Source organism: Sander vitreus, chromosome 20 (assembly GCF_031162955.1).
Source record: "Sander vitreus isolate 19-12246 chromosome 20, sanVit1, whole genome shotgun sequence".
Classification (NCBI taxonomy): domain Eukaryota; kingdom Metazoa; phylum Chordata; class Actinopteri; order Perciformes; family Percidae; genus Sander; species Sander vitreus.
The window spans coordinates 14,525,919-14,539,530 of NC_135874.1; the positions used below are offsets into that span (position 1 = coordinate 14,525,919).

The 13,612-nt window shown below is 39.8% G+C and overlaps 1 protein-coding gene across 1 annotated transcript in view; it reads right to left on the minus strand.

Moving 5' to 3' along the window:
* Positions 1–1,096: 1,096 nt before the first annotated feature.
* The window catches only part of mboat2a (membrane bound O-acyltransferase domain containing 2a), a 45,612-nt gene continuing 33,096 nt past the window's right edge, over positions 1,097–13,612 (minus strand). Inside the window, exons 4-13 of the mRNA XM_078277095.1 lie at positions 12,085–12,180; positions 10,907–10,962; positions 7,711–7,765; positions 6,391–6,577; positions 5,592–5,784; positions 5,003–5,106; positions 4,847–4,911; positions 4,308–4,440; positions 3,305–3,456; positions 1,097–2,265 (exon numbers count right to left, since the gene is read on the minus strand). Of these exons, the coding sequence (XP_078133221.1) occupies positions 2,082–2,265; positions 3,305–3,456; positions 4,308–4,440; positions 4,847–4,911; positions 5,003–5,106; positions 5,592–5,784; positions 6,391–6,577; positions 7,711–7,765; positions 10,907–10,962; positions 12,085–12,180 (1,225 nt within the window). The 3' untranslated portion in view covers positions 1,097–2,081. The remainder of the gene's footprint in view (positions 2,266–3,304; positions 3,457–4,307; positions 4,441–4,846; positions 4,912–5,002; positions 5,107–5,591; positions 5,785–6,390; positions 6,578–7,710; positions 7,766–10,906; positions 10,963–12,084; positions 12,181–13,612) is intronic.

The window sequence follows — 13,612 nt, forward strand, 5'->3', positions numbered from 1 at the left end:
TGGACATGTGGAGCAGTTTTGCATTGATCTGCTGGTTTTGGTGGCCATGCAGTGCAATAATCGCTATGTTTGTAGAATGACATCTCTTTCCCTTAGGTGGGCCACACTCGCCTACACAGGGCCCAGGCTACAAATATAGTTGAGACCACATCAACATGTACAGATCGCATGAATACTGGTACACACACAGTTATGGCAGGAATATGCAAATGTTAGAAAATCCTAAAAAGAAATTTAAAAAAAAGCTCACCTCTGCTTCTTTGTTATTATTTTACCTAACACAAATGCACCAAACCAACTCAAATTACTGACAATTAGAAGAAAAGAAAAAGTACGACTTCAAAGTGTTTATGATATTGTGGGCTTGAAATTCCCAGACTATTTCCTGCTCTAATAGATACGTAAAAATGTGACTTTTGACTGTCTAAACAACAGTGAGGTTACCTTTCAGGTTACCACATTTCTTTGACCAAGTCCTTAAACATGTCTAATGATACATACTTGTATCACAGGGGTGGCTGCTTGAACTGCTGCATGTTATAAAGAGTTAACTGGATGATTTGAAACGCTTAATGTGCAAACCAAAACAACATGAAGAACCAGTGTCTCCGTCAACCTACAGTGAATGCACCTTGAAACATCTCCTATTCTAAAATAAGTTCACACAATATGAAATAAGACCATTTACCACAACAGCTGGTCTATGTCTGTGAATTTCTACAATATTATGTCACATACATAAATAACACAATCAGATTTCCTCGCAGTTTGAACACAATATGTGCTTTTATGCACTGTGCAACAATTTGGAAACTTTTTTTTAACATTTTGATTGCCTTGTAATAATTATGGCTACAGAATCTTTTGACAGTTAAATCAGTCTTCAGGGACTGTGGTAATCTGACTAGATTTACGTTATATTTGTAGGATTTAAGACAATTAATTAAACTGTACGAGTGTTCAACGGTGATGGTAACAATCCACTGTGTTTTCCCAATTATACAATTTCATTACTTAGGACTTGCAATAATGAAATATTTTTGGATACTTGTATTACAGAGGCAAAACATTTAAACACAGGGAAACCTGTTGTGTAAAAAAAAGAAAAAGAAAAAAAAAGGACTATAACAAAATGCCACCCCTGTGAAACCAGGTCAGAAATCCTTAAAAAAATCAAATAAAAAATCAAATCAAAACAGGGTAAATGAACTCCCTTTAAACACACATTTATCTGATGAGTCATGGTTGTCAAAAAAGCAGCAGATATGAAAAATATTAAAAGAAAAAAGAAATCCATTTAGTAACACTTGAGTGCCTCTTTTAGACTTTCCACTGCTGGAGACGGACGAGATCTGAATTCCACTTTGGAACTCTCTATGTCGGTGAATTCATCCCAGGGAAAAAAACAAACAAACATTAAGAATGTATTTGAAATAGTGTTTTCAAGAACATCTAAATACAAAACATGTACAATGTGAATTCTTCTCCAATAAAGATTTTAAAAAAGACATAGAAATCAAACAATGTTCTGAGGATCCTAAGGCCTGTTTGAAATTGGCAGCTGATGATAAAGGTTATGTTTCTTTTACATGAACACGTTTTCCATTTCCACCTAACAGAGGTTTGTAACCAGAGAATGACAAAAACCCTCCACATACTGCACTTCTAATCGGTTTGTATATAACCTGGCACCACAATGGTGAAACTACATTTAGGTTCTTGCAGCGTGCCACCCAACTATTATTTCACTAGCTGAGTACATAGAGGGTTTAAGGCAGCTTTGAAGTCTTCATTTCCACTAATGTAATGTAAAGTAACCACTATCTCTCATAAGTTTACCCCGTGGCCATTGTTACATCCTGGTCTCTTATCCATGTCAGAAACTGTGATTGCTGTCATCCTTGCTACTGGAAGTTTTGACAGAAAATTGATTTGTGTTGTCTGTCTGTTAGGATTCTCAGAGCGTCCGATATTTGGTTCTTTGTCAGGTAAACAGACTCGCCACACTCCAGCTCTCAGTGGTTTCTAGTTTGTCTCAGTGTTTCTGCTGCTGAAGGGACTGTGCGTCGCTGTCCCGAGCCTCATGTGGCTTTGTCTTTCTTGTTGCAGTTGTTGTCTGTGCTGCTGTTGTCGTCTGTCTGGTTGTACTGTAGGCTGTCCTTCTGTGTGCCGTCCTGTTGCTCTTTGGCCTGCCAGCGTCTCGATTTGACAGGTAGGGCCAGTACCACCAGGAGGCAGAGGAGATGTAAGCAATAGTACCAGGACCTGCAGAGACATCCCAATTTATCTCAACACAGTTTATTACAAGTAGTAGTTGGAGAATAAAACCAGAAATATGTGCAGGCCATAAAACTGTAAGTCAGTTTCTTAACCATGCCGCTAGTGTGGCTAAAAACTAGCTAAAAAACTAGTTATGGCAATGTTGGTCAGTTGGTCCATCGCTTTGGTCCAAACTAAAATATCTTAACTATTGAATGAATTGTACAGACATTCATGCTCCGCAGAGGATGAATCCTAATGACTTTCCCTCTAGTAGCACCATGAGGTTGTGTTTAGTGCTAATTAGCAAATGCTAGCATCGTAACATGCTAAACTACAATGGTGATCATGTTAAACATTATACCTGCTAAACATCCACATTTTAGCATGGTCATTGGAAGCATGTTGATGTTAGTATAAACACTGTACCTAAATACAGCTTCATATGAGGAGAACATTTTTTAATTTTAGGTTTAGTTACAAAAATGTTTTAACCTAAATAGCTCATTTTTGCTGACACGGGATTGAGACAATACAGCTCTGTGTCAAATTCCCTTAAATATGGAAAGATCTACCTTATCCTTTAATGAGTCTGTTTACACTGTCTGTCTATCAGCCAGGTGCTGATTTAACAGCAGTTCTCAGCTGAATGACGCTGAGCATTGGTGGGCCTTTATTTCATGGCAGTGGCCGAGCAATGCCCTGGCTGCTCATTTTATTTCCTTTACATCAATCCTCCCCTAACTTCGCTCATTAAGCTGTCTCGTTAACTGTTACAGCCTGAAAAGAGGGGACCCGGCTAATGAAAGTGAAGTGTTTCTACACTGTGGCCAGTAACTTCATTTGCATGCTTACTATAACAATCATTTTACACACAACAGCAGTGCACACAACTCACTCTACTAATGACTTCACAGAAAAGCAGAGGCTGTAGTATTCTCTATTGAACTCAGAGTGTTTGTGTAACGGACTTCAGAGTGTCAATGATACAGCTCGAAGCAATACTGTTTCAATATCAACACACTATTCAGTCAAACACACAAACCTGTAGAATTTGAGTGAGGGTCCCACAGCGAGTAGGACAAATGGCGCCACTGTGTAGCTGATGGCGACCTGAGTCCATGCCCACGTGATGACATGATAGATGCGCTTATACGAGTCTGAGACCAGAAAGTATGGTCTGATGTTGTGCCTTACCTGGAAGAGAAGAAAAACATCCCGTGAGTTGAACTTGCCAACATCATTTTCAGGTGAATGAATCTGTAAACTTTAAATTGCACCCCACTCATTTTACTGTACAATAGACTAGACTTGAATTGAATCAATTGACCTAGTTCCTGAAATATTTCAGCAGCAGGCATTACTGCCTAGTTCTGCTTGTAATTTGCTCATCCTTCTCTCTCCCCCCCCCCCCGCCTCTCTCGCTTCTTTTTCCATCTTATAACTCTTCTGAGAAATCTATCTCTGATCATGTCTGTGTGGGCAGTGGCCAGTAGTTTTATAGTCTAACTGGGTCAGTGCTCTCCTTGTCCTCCTTTAGACAAAGAAGAAGAAAGTCCCTGCAGGATCTTACCTGCACAACTAATTTACTGTGCAGGCGTTTCAGTTAATCATCCTGAGTCGGTTATCCAAAATTACAGTGTGAGTTTCCCCTTGTAGCACCACTCCACATACGTCTCTACATAAATATCCTCTTGTCTCCCTCTTTCACAAGACTAGAGTGAAGCGGTCTGGCTTAGAACAGATTAGTGGTATTGGCCTCACATTTGAACATGAAGTATAAATGCTATATACTCCTTTAACATTATCCCCTTACTCTCCATAAGGATGTTGTTGTGTGTAATTGGTTCTGCTACGTAGCAGTGGTATATCTAAAGAGCTCTTAGACAAAATCTCTACAACGACTGTAGGATTCAAACTCAATATCATGATTCATAAGATGCAAGAGCATAATGTAATTAATGATTTTTATCTATTTGGCTAAATCTGACTAGGAAACACTTCAAAAATAGGTACTGTATACAGACAGAACCAGTGTGTGCACTCACTGCACGTGCGGCCATGGTCATGGCAATGCCAGTGAGAAAGGTCAGGTAGTAGCCGGGGTACACCCCGTGCCACAGGGCCGACAGCAGGAAGGTGGCAGCCATGGGGTTGATGTGACAGCGTTCATAGCACACCCTGGGGAAAAGATTGACACACATCCGGTGTTTCGTCAAAACAGTCTGAAATAAATAAAAAGCCACTGGCCATTTGGAGAAAAAACACACACACAAAAACAGGATAGCTGTTATCAAATTGAATCACACTATGTACTGCAATATAAGTTATGCTTGTTTTCATTATAAAAACAGAATCATTTGTGTATTGTATGCATTTTATGATGAAACTTGTAAATATTTGTTAAATCATTATGTGGCATTTTTGCAATCAAACCGGTCACATTGTGGTTCCAGTCAAGTATGATTAAAAATCTAAATGCTAGACTTGAGATCTGCAGATATTATGCATCATAGATTTCAGCAACCGTCTACAGCCAGCCACACAAACTGAGCAAGGTTCAGTATTACAATCGGAATGCTTTTACCTTTTGAGCCAGAGAGCTGTCTGAATATTCCAGTTGTCTAGGAACATCTTGAAACTGGTGGCGAACTGAAATTGGACCCAAAACAATATACTTTAGGCAGGGCTTAAAAAGAAGTTTATGTGGATATAATAATAAGTCTCATAAAGAGAGCCTAACCTCAATGTCCAGAATTCTGAGATTTGATATCAGGTCCCACCGTGGGGAGCCATCTTTGTTGTATCCATTGAAGCCAAATCCGGCAGCGTTGTTGATAGCATCAGCTGCAGTAGAAAGGTACATATGTTTCTGAGTACCAGCAAACAGTAAAGGATGACAACACCTCCATATCCTTATAATACGTTAGTTTGTGAAGCAATGACAGAAAGAGATGGAGATCTGGCGTCACATGCATTTTGTCATTGGTAAGAATTAAGAGCTGCAGTTTTCCACTCAGCACTAGATGGCACCGTTGCGTCAAAAACATTGTTAAATAAGAGTTGGGATTTTATTTTTAGGATGCATCTCAACATAATGTGCACACTACTTCAAAAATAACCAAGTTCTCTGAATCAAGAACAGTTCAGTGAGTTCATACTACTTAAATAACCAGTAGCATTCATTGAAAAAAACCAAAGCAGCGGCAAATCACAGTCACGCTGCCAGTCTGATTAACCAACAATAGAATACAATTTAAAAAAATATATGTATATTTTGGATTTAATATAGAATGGGTGGGAAGAAATTTGTACTCCAGTAAGAAACTCACCAAGTGTCCAGACAAAGTAGTACTTTGGCCTCAGAGCTAGCATTGCCAGGTAAAGGTAGATGACCTGAAGGTGGAAGGGTGTGGAGCTGACAAAGTCATCGTCTATGGAGTGCTCCACTGGGAGCAGCTGGCACAGTGACAGATAGATGGCCAGCGAGATGGCACATGTACACAGCTTGGCGATGACGTCATTCTGGGTGGTGAAACAGGATAGTGGGATACAAAGAAGCAATCCTATTAAAACCCATTACCACCATATTCAAGAACCACATTAGGAGGCGTGATACTTGTACTCAGTTAAGTTGATTCGAGGTTAAACTCAAGTCCTTGAGTGTCTCATAGTTAGCAACGTCTGTGTTCCACTCTGTTCTTTTCTATTGTGGGATGAATACACACTCAAATCTTGGAGTGTAATTAAATTATCAATGCATTATGAATTAAGAAAACACAAACACCCTTGAGTTGCGTCATTAAATTATCAATAATGTCTCAGTTTCTGTTTCTCTAAAGGGATACAAAAACATTTTAATTACCCTGCACTCCTTAAAACGGCTCCACTACTGCATGGGCCTTCAACATTACCCAAAATATGCACTTAAAAAGGGGATTTGCATAGTCCTATTTCTATTATAGTCCTATTTTGTAATATCATAACAGATCATTCAAGTACTCTCTTTGAGGGTTTAAAACATTTTAGAATGTTTTCACCCACCACAGCACAGCCCGTCGGTATATTTTACCACAGTGTTTGTCACGTGATGTATGCACTTCTATTAAAGTGATAAAAACTGTGTTGTACCTTGGGTGAGGGTTCGCTCTGCTTGTACTTCCCGTTCTCTTTGCCGTTGGCGTTCTCCTGGTGGCGTGGCTGGTAGCATGTGCCTTCGATGAAAGCCATGTAGTCGTTGTAAGAGCAGGTGGGCCCTGCCAAGATGCCCATGAAGTTACAGTTGTAGCTCAAGTACTCCAGCAAGCTGGGCATCCGACTTAAGGGCCACACAGAAGACATAAGAGCAGATATATTAGGGGGAAAAACAGAAATTATATTATTATAATTATAAGATGTTTTCATGTAGTGCCCAATCTTTCAATCTAAAATACAGTAAAATACGATAACAGACAAAATACCATGTGAAGAGACAGCTTCCTGTCCACTGAGAAACCAGTCTGGTCTATTATATTGTACTGTCTAGGACAAGAGGGAGGGCCTGAGTGCTTTGACTGACTCTGAAGCTTTTGTTGTATCTTACCCTTCCTTGCTGAATTGAATCTGCTGGGTGAGGTAGCAATCTAACTGCCCTAAAGAGGAGCTCTTGTTTCGACTGCTAATTCCTCGCCTTCCAAGTAGCCATCTTAGAGGTATCGGCTGACTCACAGTAGCCCACCAAACCAAGGTTTATGAAACAAATGGTTTGGTGCCTCATATCTGGGACCTTATTGGTACACTGGCTAGCTCAGCTTAGGATGGGTTTAATGCAGGGATTGAATTTCCCTACATTGTACTGTACGATTGTATGTGAATAATAAACAGTTTCTTCTTATGATCAGTGCATTTACTGTTTTTTTTTTAGTCCAGTGTATTTCCAAGCTGTGCTTAACAATGTTTTGCAATAATTACGTCATGATGTCAGTCCTGCTCTCTGCTCCGTCTCTTATCTCTGTTCAGCTATCTAATCACATATTAGCTCCCTGTTAGCTAACAGTAGCAACTCATCTCCCCACTCAAATCCTGCTCTTTACATAGTCTCTGCAGCTCAGCTGCACTACCACCTCCAGTAGTGGCTGTCAGAGAAAGGAATCTGCAGTTGTCATGCAGGACAGATGGAGGGTATTCCTACAGTACAGTTCACATGAGAGTGGTAAATGTGTGGTTTCCTAGATACTGAGTGCCTAACAACTGCTTGACAACACCAGAAAGAGCCTGAAAGGGGGGCAGTGTGGCGATTTCCTATGCAGAAAGCAATGAAGCCTTTATTAAAATAAAGAGCTTCATTTCTTTCAGACCGAGTTCAGACCGAGTTCATTAACTTGATGATTTAAGACCATGTCAAATTTTGAATATAGCTAGATTGAATGAACCCATCATCTGAAGCGGTAAAAACATACCTGAGTCACATACCTGATAGCTAGGTATTTCTGACTGGGAGTCAGCTGCCCCTCACGCTTGGTCAAACCTAGAGACAGACACAATATAGACACATTCCAAAAGAATACATTTAATTTATGTATATGTACACCTGCCAATCATACTCTGAAAATTCATTTCATCCAATGTTAACGGGGTACGGATAACAGCATAATAGTACAGAATACACAGATGTGCATTACATTCTGAGTAGGGCTGTCAAAATAACGCGTTAATTTCGATTAATTAATCTGAGAACAAATAACGCCTTAAAAAAAATAACGCAGATTAATCCATTCCATATTGATGTTTGACCCAGAGCCGTTCTAGCCACCACTGGACTGTAAAATGAAGGAGGGAGACGACAATGCGCTGCCTGGATAATTAATTGGAAAATTTACTTATATAAATCTTCTTCCTGAATAGGGTTGGGTACCGAAACCCGGTGCTAATACTGCACAGGTGCCTTCACGACCTGTATCTACCAGACCGAATAGCAACGCGGATTTCGGCGCCTCATTTCGGTGCCACTGAAATGTCTGCGCTGCTCTCGGATGCGCTGAAACAGACGTTACAGGAAACAGAAACATCGCTACACGTGGCGCTAGTTAACACTATACTCGACAGCAGCTAACGTTAGCCTACCGCTAGCTAGTAGCTGGATTAAACACGGTTACAATGCTGACAGCTGACGCTAAATGGTGTAAAGTGTGACTGTATTGTATATTACTGTAGAGGATTCAACACCGGGATGTAACAATGTGCAGCTGCCGTTGTCGGAAAAACACAGACGGTGCGTTCAATGAAACTGGTAACCTACAGCCTTGTAGTGCATTCAAAGTTGTTGTTAAATGCCCTTTTCCCATTTGGTGGTTGTTTTTCCTCATTCAACAGCAATTTACTAGTGAAATAAGTTACTGTTATAGTTATTACATTATTATTAAATCATTTCACTTTGACCATATGGCCTTAGCAATAAACAAGCCGTTCTTTAATGTTGCCAACTGTTGTTTAGTACCCTTCTTTTTTTTTCTTTTTTTAACTTTCTTAAAAAGTATCGGCACTGGGCAAAAATTATGTATGCGATTAATTTAGATTAATTAATCACAGAGTACGTAATTAATTAGATTAATTTTTTTAATCGATTGACAGCCCTAATTCTGATACAACTCTGAAGTTCATAATAGTGCTGACTCTCAAGGTTTGCAGGTATATCAACCAAACCTACCCAGTGCCAGAGGTACCTGTCATTGCAACACATAGGTTCAGAGGCCAGGAAGGACGTGTGTGAATGGCCAACTAACTTCTGCTGAGTTAGCAGAGGATAGTGAGTGAGAGAAAGATAAATATTGATAAATACTCAACCATAACAAATTACATTTTGGCCAGACATCCTGATAGCAGTTACTATTGTTATTGAGAAGGTTAGTAACATTCTGCTATCTATTCTTTGGGCTAAATGTCTGGGTGAATTAGTTTAAATCAGTCTGCTCTTTGTTTATGAAGAGCTGCAGCTTTGCAACACTCTTGCCAGCTTTGGCATCATTGGGTGTATGTAATGTTGCGTGTATGGCTCATAGTGCAAGGTTGTGCTTAGTTACAAGGCCACAATTAAACATCTGATCCCAATCAAATTAATGAAAAGATGAATTGTGAAGCAGCTTTTATTTAATACAGTAACTGTTCTTGAGAACTAGAAAGTCTCATAAGTATTTTACTGTATGGCACAAAAATATATTGCAAAATAGTGTCTGTCTGTCTGTCTGTCTGTCTGTCTGTCTGTCTGTCTGTCTGTGTGTGTGTGTGTGTGTGTGTGTGTGTGTGTGTGTGTGTGTGTGTGTGTGTGTGTGTGTGTGTGTGTGTATGCAGGCATCAGAGTGTGACAGTTCTCTGGGGATGGGGATTACGGTCTTAGTGTCTCATTAGACTCAGTTGCAAGGAGAATCAGTGACCTTAACAGAATTTAAAACACAACTTTACTCTACACTGCCTACACATGCATGAACCCGCCAACATACACATCAACACACAAACTGCTATTAGACTGCTGATTGTGTTCGGTCTAGAATATCCTTAGGGAACTTAAAACTCCAAGTGGGAACTAAAAAGCTATGAGTGACTCTCATCATCCTTTCAATCTCTAAGCTTCTCTGATACTTGATCACACATGTTTATATTAACCTCAGTGTCAATCTCTATCTTTTATTTATTGCTTATTAGCACGTGGCATTTGATGTTTCAAAAAAGCTGACTTCAGCATTAACATGGCACCTGACTGGCCAACTACATACACTGTACATTTGCTTACATTTTGCTAATAAATGTTTAAAGCAGGGATCTTCAACAGGGGGTCCTCAGAGTCAATGCTGGGGGGCCTCCAAATTATTGTTTATATATATATTTTTAAGTCTTAACATGAATCCAACATATTTGACCAAATATAACCCACAGTTTACTGGCCTATAGGTAAGGTAGTCACTAAGGCCATCCACAGCTACAGTAAATCCTAAGGATTCACTGTGTCACATGTATGTTTAACATTAAAACATGATTTATAAAAGCATGCATACAATTATTAGTAGCTTAATGTTCTATACAATACATTTATGTATAAAGGCTTTATGTCCCCCTACACGTTATTGTATGCCCAGTTTATTATGCAACTTCAAAACAATATACGTATGTAGTAGAGGGTCCCTGCTCCGTCTCTATTTTAGTTAGGGGTCCTTGGCTTAAAAAATGTTGAAGACCCTTGGTTTAAAGCATTACTATCCAATGTTTAACAGTGTGTGCTCTAGTTCAAATCAGCTTTTGTTTAAAGTCCTTAAACTGTTCCAGGGAGAGAGAGAGAGAGAGAGAGAGAGAGAGAGTTCATTTTTGGTCACTGCTCCATTACATAACTGTGTTTTTGCTATCTTTCTGCTTCACTAGCCCATTGTCAGAACTGACTACTGGCTCGGAAACGTGGCCATGTGATCGGTTTGGAAACTCCAAAGAGAACTTAACCATTTTCACTTCTGCCACTTTTTTCATACAGACAACGCACGCGCACGCACACACACACACACACACACACACACACACACACACACACACACACACACACACACACACACACACACACACACACACACACACACACACACACACACACACACACGCTTTAGAGACACTTTGATGCTTGTCTTACCGTCATGTATTTCAAACGCCAAGCTGGTAATCTTCTGTGTTATAACCATCATGGGCCTGATAAAGAGCATCAAACAGAAAAAGGCCATGTTAATATTGAAAATTTCAAAAACACTCCATTCAGTGCAGCACCAAAAAGCAAGAAGCTTATCACTGTGTTTTGTTTGACGTTATCTGATAAATATAGTTTTACATGCTAAACCTTTGTTTTAAATGCTTGTTTTTTATCATGAACTGCTAGCCCATATTTAAGTTTTGGTGGCATCTTGTAACTAATGGCCTTAGATGCCAATTTACCCAGTAATAATAGTAACACTATCCGCTGCAGTGGTATCTGCACAATGGTAAGTTTCCTCCAGTATAATTGCAGACTTTTTTGAACTTCCTGTAGCCATTCTTTCTATTCTTCTTTACTCACTCTATTATTTAGGATCAATCCGGTCCTATGCTACTCAGTCCTTTTCCGCTTGTTTAATAAAGCCATTCTCTATCAAAGAACAGTGTTAAGTTGTGTGTGCTTTAACCGGCTTTTAAATATACACAACCATTCTTTTCATCAGCAAGTACAAGTTCTTGACTCATTTTATACATACAAATACATAAACTGCTGGTGGCAGCATCAAGTTAAGCCACACAGTCAAAAACAAGCAACAGACCAGAGATTTTCTGGTCTTAAAGTGAAATTTTAGACTTTATCTGCCCCTGTAGAACAAAGCACATTTAGCTATAAGGGTCACACTGACATTTAGGAAAACGTGAATTATACTTTTTCAAGAAAAACAGAGGGATGGCAGACAAGGTAGTTGAAAGAGTTAAATCTCTGCCCTCCCAAAGGCAGTATGGGTTTGCATTGAGTTGCTTAGCAACTAGCCACCCCCCACCCTGCTGGGAGTGCAGGTGTCTGCTTGAATTGTCAGACAGTCTGGAGGAGTGGGAACCAATCACAAGAGTCGCTATCGACGTCCTCCTGCGGACACAGCAGTGTGACACACTCGTTTCTGTTTAGCACGAACTGGTTGAGTCACATCCAATATTCCCTTGACTCTTATTGGTAACTTCTGTTTTTTTTTTAGCTTTGTACTCCATATAGCATTCAAAATGAAGGCCGATGGAGGCATTTTGTTTTAAATTAACAACCAAAAAGATTATAAAGAGCTCTGTAGCCTTAGCGTAGCTTACCCAGTAAAATCTGCAGAGTACATGCCATAGTCAAAAACATAGACTCGTGTGATCTGACATAATAGCAGGTAGCCAAGCGTCACAATGAAGCAGTACCTGTGCAGAAAAAGGAAGAAAAAGAGAAATAAATCAGTACAAATGTATGTAGATGAAAAAGAAAGAAAAGATTGTTATAAATTTTAAAAATAAATACAGAAATGTTGCATTTAAAAGCCAAAAACTGTAAAATCTTGGTACATATGCTCTAACATTAATTGCCATTCTCAAGAATTGAATCTACACAGTGATATGGAGATTTTCAGGCAGAGCATTAAGATACACATATTGTGAGCATTTAACCTTAGAGTTCTTAGTCCATCCCTTTGTTCTCATATCTGTGGCGAACAAGGACTTTTTTTTCCCAGTACAGTACAAAAGACAGTGGCCATGGCATCAGGACAGAGCTATGGAAAGGGGAGGGAGGGAGGGGGGGTCAAAAAATGGAGGAAAGAGCAGAGGAGGCTCCAAAAATGTGTCAGGGTCAGTGGTTGAAGACAGAGGACAACATAGGAGGACTGGGCAGCACTAAAGCCTGTTGTGCAAAGGTGTTGCAGAGTCAGCCCAAGTCAAAGCTAGCTAGATAGCATTCCTCTGCTGCCAACAATAAGAGGATTGTGCTGCTGTGTTAGGGAATACAACACACCAGCTAGGCTGCATTGCTGATAAAACACAACAGAACTTCTTGATTCGGAGAGCCTATTATTGTATCTGCATTGAAGGCATAATTTGATCTCTATTGTCATGCATTTATAACTTAACACAAAATAAAATAAACCAATCACGCTTGTGCAATATCAAATATTTTCAGACCTTTCAAGATCTTTTTGGTCTTTAAAAACTCAAAGAGTACATACTACTATTGATCACAGAACCCTAACAGAAGGCAGAAAAGGCACTGTGAATATGGAGATAATTATAATACAATCCTGTTATGTGCTCTGTGCTTCCAACCCACACTTGGCATGTTTTTCAGTGTACAAACAGAATCTTGCTAATATGGAAGACTACATTGTTTTTTACAAAGCCCTCCATATTCCCAGACCAGCCCTATTGGGTATAACATGCAACACAGGTCCACGAACAAAGCAGTTATGTGTCATGCGTACTAACCGTTGCTACTAGGGCACTCCTTTCAGGAGCTTTCTATACTGGACACCCTAAGTGGTATTTTTGCTAATATTGTCCACAAGCAGTGCAAGAAAGCTTAAAGGTTTTCTGTTGTCTCTGCTAACATTTTCAATCATTAGCAACAATCCTATTTCACCAAGATCAGCTTTCGCTACTGGCAGCACACAGCTGCAGTCATAAGTGAGAATATGAGCTATATGTGCTATATTTGCAGCAGGCCCACCAGGGATCCGGTCTTTATCCTACTCTGATTTGTGTAATTCACAGCTCAGGGGGGGGTGTTTCATTTCCACAAGAGGCATCGGATGGAGCCTGTAGCTGGCCCCCCACTGTGGGACAGCAGTAGACAGGTCAACGCACA